This window comes from Sinocyclocheilus grahami, unplaced genomic scaffold (assembly GCF_001515645.1).
Source record: "Sinocyclocheilus grahami isolate Dianchi unplaced genomic scaffold, SAMN03320097.WGS_v1.1 scaffold229.1, whole genome shotgun sequence".
Lineage (NCBI taxonomy): Eukaryota > Metazoa > Chordata > Actinopteri > Cypriniformes > Cyprinidae > Sinocyclocheilus > Sinocyclocheilus grahami.
In genome coordinates this window covers 568203-579844 of record NW_015505408.1, presented here as the reverse complement: position 1 = coordinate 579844, position 11642 = coordinate 568203, and the positions used below count along the sequence as shown (strand labels likewise).

General features: G+C 35.7%; 1 protein-coding gene across 1 annotated transcript; it reads right to left on the bottom strand.

Moving 5' to 3' along the window:
- Window positions 1-6545: 6545 nt before the first annotated feature.
- ccl25b (chemokine (C-C motif) ligand 25b) lies at window positions 6546-7745 on the bottom strand. The gene is made up of 4 exons (XM_016288166.1): window positions 7646-7745; window positions 7434-7523; window positions 6829-6943; window positions 6546-6694 (listed from the first exon to the last, which is right to left on the bottom strand). Exons 2-4 carry the CDS (start codon window positions 7516-7518, stop codon window positions 6592-6594), a joined length of 303 nt encoding a protein of 100 aa, XP_016143652.1. The 5' UTR covers window positions 7519-7523; window positions 7646-7745; the 3' UTR covers window positions 6546-6591.
- Between the last annotated feature and the right edge of the window lie 3897 nt (window positions 7746-11642).

Genomic DNA, 11642 nt, shown 5'->3' with positions numbered 1-11642 from the left:
TTAAAAATGAAATGATACTATCAATATAACACAAAAACCGCCAGGTGGTGGAAAGTCACTGTGTTAATGAGTCAAACAGATGTTTCATTCAAGTAAGCATGCAGTGTAAGATGACAGGTCTCATTATAATCTTTAAATCCATAATTTTACGTTTCCCCTTTGTTTTTACATGGATTACATCATTTGCAATGCCTCTTGGGATTTTAGTCCTTATTTAGTGTTTTGTACCTTTTTTGAATCTTTTTGTCCATTTTGTCCAACACTTTTTTTTGGCTTATGACTCTTTAATGAGGACTTTAAAAATAATCTTTACTGGAAAAAAGAATCAGAAAAATACATCCATAACTAATGCTGCAAAAGTGTATAAAACAGGATAATTTCAGAGATAATAAAAAAAAAACAATATAAAAATTCTGTAATTATTAATCATTATTTTCCATTATATGTACGTTCCAACACTTCATGACTTACCTTTTGTCCATGGGACACAACAAAAGAAGTGTAGCTGAATATTGACCCAACTCTTTTCCTTAAAAACACGGACCACAGGCTTTCAATATAAACATTTTCTATCAAATGAAAGCTTATGGTGACGAGGTACTCTGAAGTGCCAGAAAAAACCCATTAAAGTTCCATAACAAGTTCATGCAACTCTATTTTACACCATAGTCCCCTAAAGCAGCTGTGTGTGAGAAACAGATCGAAATGTACAGCCAGTCTGAGTACACCGTGCAATTATGCCATCTGAGGCTAATTTCAAAGATTATAAAATATATCTTTTATCCTAGGGCGAAATCAGCAGTTTTGGACGGCTGAGCGTGACATGCTCACTGATGGCTGATTAATTGCCTTTCTGATTAATTTTAGCCATTGATGCCGTTTAATGAAGAACCAAGCATGACAATTAATTACATGTGTGTATGAGAGATCACGATGAAAAAAAAGAGTGAGAGAAGCACAGCTGAAAATGTTTTAGACTAGCTTAAAGAGATTGTAACATTTTTTAAATTCTCATCATTTGTTCGCCTGCCTGTTGTTCCAAACCTGATTTTCTTTCTCCTGTGTAGATGCTGATGAAGAAAATGTCTCAGTGTTTATGTAGCTATATATAATGATACCATAATGCTTTTTCTTTTGTGTTCCACAGAAGAAATAACGTAATTCAGGTTTGGAACAATAACCCTATTTATCATTTTCTTTGTGTTACGACTGTACTATCAAAATCACAGTGCATGGCCACTTTTGCACCCACACACTTAGTCAATACACTGACTTTGTCTTGTTTCCTTTCTTCTTTTCGTTTCCAGGCAAAATCAGCTTTATTGCCAACATTAGGGATTTGAGAAAATGTCGAAACAGATGTGGACTAGTACCTAAATAACTTAATTTAAAACAGTTTAAATAAGGAGGGAAAAGTATGCCTTTGCTTTTAGAAAATATATCTTTTTATTTGAAGACTTGGAATCTATTTATAGTTTTTTGTCCCTTTTTCTGAAACTTGAAAGCCTACAAGTCAGTGTGTGCTTTTGTAGTATGGAAAAGTGCATCATTAAAGGGTTAGTTCACCCAAAAATGAAAATTCTGTCATTAATTACTCACGCACATGTTGTTTCAAACCCGTAAGACCTTTGTTCATCCTCGGAACACAAATAAGATATTTTTGATGAAATCCAAGAGCTCTCTGACCCTCCATAGATAACAATGTATCTGATACATTCAAGGCTCAGAAAGGTATTAAGGACATTGTTAAAATAGTCCATGTGACATCAGTGGTCCAAATTTAATTTGATGAGAAAATAATATTTTTTGTGCACAAAGAAAACAGAAATATCGACTTTATTTAACAATTCTAATATACGTTTCTGGGCCTGGGAATGTTTCAGTTACATTGCTATCTACGGAGGGTCAGAGGGCTCTCATTTTTGATTTCATCAAAAATATCTTAATTTGTGTTCCGAAGATGATCGAAGGCCTTACGGGTTTGGAACGATATGAGGGTGAGTAATTAATGACAGAATTTTCATTTTTGGGTGAATTAACTCTAGCCCTAAACGTTCTCCATTTCCCACAGAAGAAAGTCATATGGCTTTGAAGCAATGAGTAAATATTGACAATAATTAGTGTGAACTGAATATTTTAAGACACTTATAGTAATTACATGTCAATTGCAATTAAATGAAAATGTATTAAATCTAAATCAATGGAATTAGCTGAATTTTAGACTGCTCTTTGACCCACTTTAGCAGAACTTAAGAAGTATCCTTTATATGTAATTTCACAGTTACTTCTGTTGGCTTTGAAAAATACTGCAACCTGAAATGTAATACTAAAAATTGTATGTCATGTATTTAACAAGCGGCAACTCTCTCATGAAACCAACACGGAAGTGACTAAAACTGCAATTCATCGACTGGCCGCTAGAGGTTAGCTCCAAAAGGAGTCAGTCCCATAGACCTCTCATGTTAAAATGCCGGACTTTACAGCAGAAAAAATATGTTTACAGCCTGGTACAAAAAGTGGTTTGTCTTGTTTCCTTTCTTCTTTTCGTTTCCAGGCAAAATCAGCTTTATTGCCAACATTAGGGATTTGAGAAAATGTCGAAACAGATGTGGACTAGTACCTAAATAACTTAATTTAAAACAGTTTAAATAAGGAGGGAAAAGTATGCCTTTGCTTTTAGAAAATATATCTTTTTATTTGAAGACTTGGAATCTATTTATAGTTTTTTGTCCCTTTTTCTGAAACTTGAAAGCCTACAAGTCAGTGTGTGCTTTTGTAGTATGGAAAAGTGCATCATTAAAGGGTTAGTTCACCCAAAAATGAAAATTCTGTCATTAATTACTCACGCACATGTTGTTTCAAACCCGTAAGACCTTTGTTCATCCTCGGAACACAAATAAGATATTTTTGATGAAATCCAAGAGCTCTCTGACCCTCCATAGATAACAATGTATCTGATACATTCAAGGCTCAGAAAGGTATTAAGGACATTGTTAAAATAGTCCATGTGACATCAGTGGTCCAAATTTAATTTGATGAGAAAATAATATTTTTTGTGCACAAAGAAAACAGAAATATCGACTTTATTTAACAATTCTAATATACGTTTCTGGGCCTGGGAATGTTTCAGTTACATTGCTATCTACGGAGGGTCAGAGGGCTCTCATTTTTGATTTCATCAAAAATATCTTAATTTGTGTTCCGAAGATGATCGAAGGCCTTACGGGTTTGGAACGATATGAGGGTGAGTAATTAATGACAGAATTTTCATTTTTGGGTGAATTAACTCTAGCCCTAAACGTTCTCCATTTCCCACAGAAGAAAGTCATATGGCTTTGAAGCAATGAGTAAATATTGACAATAATTAGTGTGAACTGAATATTTTAAGACACTTATAGTAATTACATGTCAATTGCAATTAAATGAAAATGTATTAAATCTAAATCAATGGAATTAGCTGAATTTTAGACTGCTCTTTGACCCACTTTAGCAGAACTTAAGAAGTATCCTTTATATGTAATTTCACAGTTACTTCTGTTGGCTTTGAAAAATACTGCAACCTGAAATGTAATACTAAAAATTGTATGTCATGTATTTAACAAGCGGCAACTCTCTCATGAAACCAACACGGAAGTGACTAAAACTGCAATTCATCGACTGGCCGCTAGAGGTTAGCTCCAAAAGGAGTCAGTCCCATAGACCTCTCATGTTAAAATGCCGGACTTTACAGCAGAAAAAATATGTTTACAGCCTGGTACAAAAAGTGGTTTTGGTCTATATAGCTAATTTTGCCCTTCATGACAACTGTGAGGGGGATGAATTTTTTAATAACTCATCCGTTTAAATTATATTAAGCCTTAAAGTTCTGCCTAATTAAGGGCGTGGCCACTTGAGTGACAGGTGGATTGCTGCTGCTGTCACCACCGTCGAGCTAGGTGGGCGTGGCCTCAGCAACCAGCTCCCACCTCTTTGCTCATTTTCGATTATCCGGGAGTGACGCGGGGTGACGCGCTGCCAAGATGGCGACAGCCGGCTCCGCCCACTTTGAGCTTCAAAAACGCTCTTCAGAAAACTACGGGTGACGTCACGGACACTACATCCATGTTTTTATACAGTCTATGGTAATTAAACATATATTACCCATTTGTAATGATTCAATTCAATTCAAGTTTATTTGTATAGCGCTTTTCCCGATACAAATCGTTGCAAAGCAACTTTACAGCAAATTACGTTTCTACAATATTTAGTGGTAGCTTATCAGTGGTGACTGTCAGTTAATGTACATATGGCAGAAATGATCTGAAATGAAGTTGCAATTCAATACGTTTAAAATATATTAACCTTAAATGTAGTTTTGAATAACACAGTTATATACTTTACAATGCATTTGCCTTGGTACCTCAGTATATACTAGTATATCAGTCACCAAAATAATTGTGCTGCTTTAAAGCATGACAAAAGATTACTAAAACATCATGATTTAAAATGTAGGCCTACTGCAAAGTACGACTTTTAATTTGACGTTATTACAAAGTGATTTTACTTAAAGGGATAGTTCACCCAAAAATGAATATTCTGTCATTAATTACTCACCCTCATGTTGTTCAAAACCCATAAGACTTTTGTTCATCTTCGGAACAAAAATTAAGATATTTTTGATTAAATCCGAGAGCTCTCAGACCCTGCATAGACAGCAGTGCAACTGAAATTTTCACAGACACAGAAATGCAGTAAGGACATCGGTAAAACAGTCCATGTGACATCAGTGGTTCAACTTAAATTTTGCGAAGCTACGAGAATACTTTTTGTGCGCAAAGAAAACAAAAATAACATCATTTATTTAACAAATCTTCTCCCCCGAGTTACTGTCTTCCGCCATTTTAGAGAGTACCCAAGAATGCAATCAGCGTTGTTTACGTTCAGGGGGAACGCGCGCGTATGGACGTAATCGGCGTAATCAGCATTGTTTACACTTAGGGTAAAGCGTGCGTATGCGTTGTGATATGCTCCAAAATGGCGGAAGACAGTAACTCGGGGGAGAAGAGTTGTTGAATAAAGTCGTCATTTTTGTTTTCTTTGCGCACAAAAAGTATTCTTGTAGCTTCACAAAATTGAAGTTGAGCCACTGATGTCACATGGACTGTTTTACCGATGTCCTTACTACGTTTCTGTGTCTGGGAACATTTCAGTTGCGTTGCTGTCTATGCAGGGTCTGAGAGCTCTCGGATTTAATCAAAAAATCTTAATTTGTGTTCCAAAGATGAACGAAGGTCTTACGTGTTTGGAACGAAATGAGAGTGAGTAAATTAATGACAACATTTTCATTTTGGGGTGAACCAACCCTTTAACTGTGAAACAGTCATGAAATTTTACTCTCTTTGACGATGTAAGTGAACTTATATTTCATTAATATTATATTACTTGCAAGTAGAGTTTTTTTTAAATGTGATTTGAAGTACATTACAAGTGCACATTAAGCACAGTTAAGTGCACTTATTCACAAGGGTTTAATTTTTTCATGATTTCTCACTTTAAAGACCAAATGATTTTAGATGGCTTATATTGTCTCGTCACGTGTGGAATTGGAATTTAATAGTATTCTAGAACAAAGGTGAAATTCGTAAGTGAAATGCATTATGTTTTAACAAATAAGGTTGTCGCCCACACAGCAAGATTAAATGGACGTGATGACAGGTTTAGACTATAGTATTTGAATCGCAGCTATTTGGCATGAAATGGAGAAACTCGACTCAGTAATTCATCTCACCCCAGCAAGTTTAGGCATCACCTGTCACATCTCGCATTGATACTTTGGCATTTGAAAGATACAGAGATAAGAATCCTCTAAATCAATCACAAAGAGCTTAAGCAAGAACAAACACATGCTGTATGGCACTGAACCAACAGGGCAAATGGATTTTCTTAAGGTAATGAAAGGCAAACTTGTTTTACTACCAAGCTTTTCTCATTAAGCAATTAATATCTCATTTATAGGCTCAGTTAAGCATTTTTGTTGTTCAAAATAACAATTATGATTTTTATTTAATTTTTATTAATTATGAATTGATTTATTAATTGATATTACATGCTAGAATAGTAGTTCAGATGGGCTCAACACATGCACAAAAGAAAATGACATGACAATTTAAATGCACAACTGCAACACTTTATTATAAAAAAATGAATTAAATGTATATGTACTGCCCTCTTACCCACTCAATCACACACACACACACAAACAAACAAACAAGGCTATGCCGTTCACAGGTTATATTTGACTAAAGCATAAACAAATATACAGTATATATATACATAAAGTGTAAAAAGATTCTTTATGAAGCTTGGAGACAAAGAGAGCAAATGTTCACAGTTCGTACATTCATATTGTTCTAATACAATGAACAGAAGCAGACCATGCAATACAGTTCCTTATGAACCTCTGCATGAAGATAGCAATTCATAGGTGTAGAAAATATGAATCAGCAGGATTGATAGTGGTAGAAACTACATACTGTTACATTAGTGTGTTGGTGATATAAAAATATTTTGGTCTGCGGTGGCGTGATCAAAGCTGCCTCTGAAACCCGTACACTACATATTGCCAGTGCTTTTCGCACTCATTTTCTGTATCATTTGTTGTATCCATGTTATTCTTGGATCAGCACAGATCACCCTGAAATTCTTCAGCTTCAAGCTGTGTGGAAAACAGAAAAAGAAAATGAGAAAAGGACATCATAAATCTACAACCGTGACTGTTTAATTGCTGGATGAGACGATCAAGGGTTGCTTTGAAAGCGATTGTGTTGATGTGTTTTATGTCGTACTCACGCAACAGCAGGAATGTTACATCCTCCATCTGTTTCTTGCACTCTGTAACTCATGACATGCCTCCTGATGGTCTTCTTTACATGGGCATACGTCAAACAGCAGTTTTCATAGGAACCTGGGAATAAATCACAATTATATTTAGTCACTTGATCTATCTATCTTAAAAAAGTGGTATGGAGCATATTAAATGAATCAAGAAATTTGTAAGTAGAAAGACGAAAATAGTTTTTCATGTAAACTCCAATAAGAAAATAATTTTTGCACTTTATCTTTTTATATAAAAAGTAGTAACCTGCACTCGTTACCCGATTTAACCCATAGGAATTAGTTTTGATTGTACAAATGAGTGTATTTAGGGTGAAACAGTGATTTTGGCTTGAATAAAACCAGTTAATTTAAATGCTTATGATTTTTTTCCCAGTGTATTTATCTATGCATACTACTTTATGCTTATTCATATATTCATTATATCATACATTAAAAACGATCTAAAATCAAAACTGTACATTTTTAGAAATGTGCATATTTAAAGAAATGATATATTTAATATTGCATCATTAATATCACATTATTAAGTCATCGCACTTAATTAACCAAATTCTTACCTTGTGCCACACTGGGATACATACAAGCCAGCAGCAAGAGAAGAAACAGGACTTGAAACTTCATGGTTGAATGCTGGGTTTCCATGTAAGCTGCAAGAAAAGACAGGGAAATGTTCAGTGCAATTTTCATTTTATTAAGTGCATCCGCTAACCAAAATCATGTGGCTCTAAAGTGCTGAATAATGGCTGTAGATTGCATGTCTCATCTGCACCTCAAGAGATTCTCAGAAGAATGAGGTTTTTCTTCACGGCTGAAGCTGCTCTTATCTCCTCCTCTGTTTTGCTTGTTTCACTTTTTATAGCAACAAAACTCTGCCACGCCCCCATCACATTTTACCTAGATTTTACATTCTGTTGCATTAGAAGATGTTAATATGAAAGTGGATCCTGTGGACTGACTTTATTGTTTTGACAAATCGCAGTTGACTTAAGAGTTCCAGCTCGACAAACATAAACAGGAGGACTGAAGCGATATCTCTAATATCTCAAATTACAAATCTCTATATTTGGTCAGCAGTGAGATGTTTCAACATGGGGGAAAGAACCGCTTTTTTACAGACCCCATTTCTCACCCCTGCTTAGTATTGTACAATACAACATCTTTGCCAAAACCCCCCCCCCAAACATCTGCTTTAGGACTTTTCATGGCCTGTGTGCCAATACAAACATATGAAATGCAATATTGCACAACAAGATTCCCCTAAATTGATCACACTTTTGAAAATGTCCAGTGCTACATGTGTGTGTTTATGTCACTGAATCTTTTTGCTCCCTCGTGGATGTCTCAACTCTGATGACCATTTACTGTCTCGGCCTTGACCTGACCTGAATCTGACCTAAACTGCAGCATTTTGGCTGCGTCTTTCAGAAGAGATGTAGATGTCTTTGATTTTGTGACAGCTAGTGATCTTCTGCAGGGCTTTGCCAGTAAGACTGACAACAATTCATGGCGTGCCAACAGCGCAGTTCTGCTGCATATAGGGGGATTCCAATTTTTAATAAACAGCATTTAACCAGAAGAATCTCATCTTTTGGTGCATTTTACTTTCGATGTTTCCAAGCTGTCGTATGACCTTTAGACCTGGAATTCTGCAGAAAGTGCAGTGTTTCATATGAAGTCCCACTCCTTGACCAAGTCTTGACACTTGAGGGCTTAAAGCAAGGGTCAGATTTCTTTACTAGCAAAAAGAACGCCACGTTCACTTTCAAAGAACATTAGAAGACACTTCAGTCTCTTTGGGGACCAACATTTTATGTTTCCCAGCAAAACTGATGGCTGGAATGTTAAATAGTCCCATATGGAGAACTGTTGTCTTGATTCATGCAGTTCATCTTTTTGTAAACATTAATTGTTTTTTAATTTAAGAAAGTTCTCCCGATGTTTTCTAGAATGCTGCAGAAGTACAGCTTTAATCAAACTACACTGCAACAAAGAGATAGGCCTATGCATATTTTATTTCTTCGTGACATGCCATCAGTCAATTTATAATAAAGTCATATTTCTAAGTCGATATGTTGCAGATGGTCTTGGTTTCATCTGTCTCTAATTTCTGAGGAGAAGCCTACAGTAGAATTTATGTGACAACTTAAACATCTTCTCTCCCCAGTAACTGTGAACATCCCATATTCTTTCAGCATTGCTTCGAGCTGAGTAATGCAGAGGCTTTATACTCATAAATTAATGCATTTACAGGCAGTATCATGCTTCATTTTCTGTTTTCGCGGCAAACTCTTATAATATTAATCAAGAATAAATAACAGCATTTCCCAAAATGTAATGAAATTCAAGATTAAAAAGTGTTAAATGCAAACAACTGTGCTGTTTTTACAAAATTACAAAATTTCAAATTAAGTTTTACAAAAACACATCAAACTTCCACTCTGATCAGGAATCGAATCACTGTGAAATTCTGATTTAATTTCGAAATAATTGAAAGAGTGTGGGATGAATTAAAACACATGCATTTTTGGATACACTGTATTTATTTAATTTGACTTTTTAATTGATCTATTTTTATTAAAGAACAAAAGTCATATAAATAAAGGACATCAAAGTATCGAAGTTAAAGTTCCGGTTATAATATTAATCAACAACAACAACAATTAACCATACATACATACATGTACATAACAGCATTTCTAAGGAAAAATATTTTCTAGGTTACATGAAATGTATAAATAAAATTCACAGAAATTTTCAGTGTCACTTTGGGTAATAGCAACAGTACCCTGTATGTTCCAGACATCCAGAGGACACTAAATCCTCTACAAAACCTCATGTAAGATGTTTCTGGCTCAAACTGTATATGCTAAATGGGTTTTCATAAATCTTAACCTCAAGAACCGAACATGAAGAGATCCTATTTTTATTGAAGCAATCTGTGGGAATCTGGCAGAGGCGTTATCTATGGTGGGGACATGCTGGGGCACTGCCTCAAAATAGGGTGGCCACCAGAGACAAAACTAATAACTATGAAAATCTATGGTACACTATTAAAAATGGTTAATCTTCAAATGTAAGCTTAACATTTTTTAAATGTTCATCTAATCTCATTTTGTAAGTGACTTTTCTTTCTGTTTTAAAGATATTTTCTTTGGATTGTTTTACTCAAAAGAGAATATAGGAGAATTTCCTGCTAGCTAAATTTCACATACATAAACAAAAATCTGGTTCTAAACCTCTCTTTTCTTTATTCAAAATGGATCTAGACAAGTACATGGAAACTATTTAAAACTCTGTTAATCCTAAAGTGAAAACTGCATCTCCGTATTCATCCTGTGTCCTCTTAGGTTGTACATTTATTACAGTTTTTTTGTTAACCTGGCAACACATCGATTACGAAAATATGCATGGTTTAAACTCCAAAAAAAACAAAAAACAAACAAAACAACAACAACAAAAACATGGTTACTATAGTAAAACCTTGGTAACCACAAATTAACCATGGTTTTGCTACACTAACCATAGTTTAACTATAGTTTGTAGCAAAATTGTGCTTATGCAAAAAAACAAACATGGTTACACTTTTACTATAGTAAAACCACAGTTAGTTTTCTTAAGGGATTTGTATTTGTGTAGACTATACTTTCCTCTTTTTTGTTTTTATAACTCTACTGCCTTTGATGTTTTCTACTGTTTAATAAAAAAGAAAAGAGAAAAAAAAATTTGCGAACCCGCTCCGAAGTTCCTATCTAAATAAAATGATTCACGATGCTCCGAAGTTCCGATCTGAATCAAATGATTTGCGAACCCACTTTGAAGTAGAGGGCTGCATAGAATACCCAAGACGTGTCACTCGTATAGTTTTGAATGGGGAAAAATGAAACGCTCAGTATGGCCGCTCTATTGAATGAAGCCCAGCCTTCTGAGTAAAAGAGCCAATCCCTAATCGGTAATGTCAGCGCATCACTGCAGCTACTGTTAGAAGTCCCGGTTGCCAGAAAAACAGTCAGCGTTCTGAGACGTGCGCCTAGGACTGCGCATGCGCACTGGCGGATCTAGAAATTTGATGTTTCCAAATTCAAAGAGATAGGATTTGCACTTGCATGCCCAAGAGGCGTTTCAAAGATGGCCTCCGAGTGACATGACTTGCCTTAAAGGGACTTTGGCTGCATTGGGACTGAGATCCTGCGGGTCCCACGGGACCCAACAGAAATCTCACGGGAGTGGGCGGTTTTACCTTTACCACAGTTTTTTCATACATAGAATGCTAAATGTTTCAATACAAGCATTTCGGTCAAATGTAATATATGCAATATTTTAAACCTTTAACCCACGAGGGAAAATCAGCCCATGGCAAAAGTTTAAAAGCAGCTTAATTCCGTCGAAAAAACAAGGACTTGACAACCCTGCATCCAACAGCAGCTGCAAGAGTCAGATTTGACTGGGTCAAGAGTTAGGAGAGATGACTGACAAGATCATGCTGGAGGATTTGCTGCTCAACAGATCCTGAGCTCATTAATAATGATCTTATCTTGTATGATGTGCTTGCTTTACACAGAGTGTGGGAGATCGCAAAATCGAAAGTGAAAGTAAACAGCGAGTGCTCATTCAAAAGCTATTTAAATATCCTGCATAGTGGCTCCCTGTTGCGAGATAATAATATAAAGTATTAAGGCCCTTTCACACGGTATGCGGCAGTCGCGAGTGTCTAGTTCATTCTCAGTGGGAGACATGCGGAAAGCGGCAAAACGCGGGCGGTTTCGCTG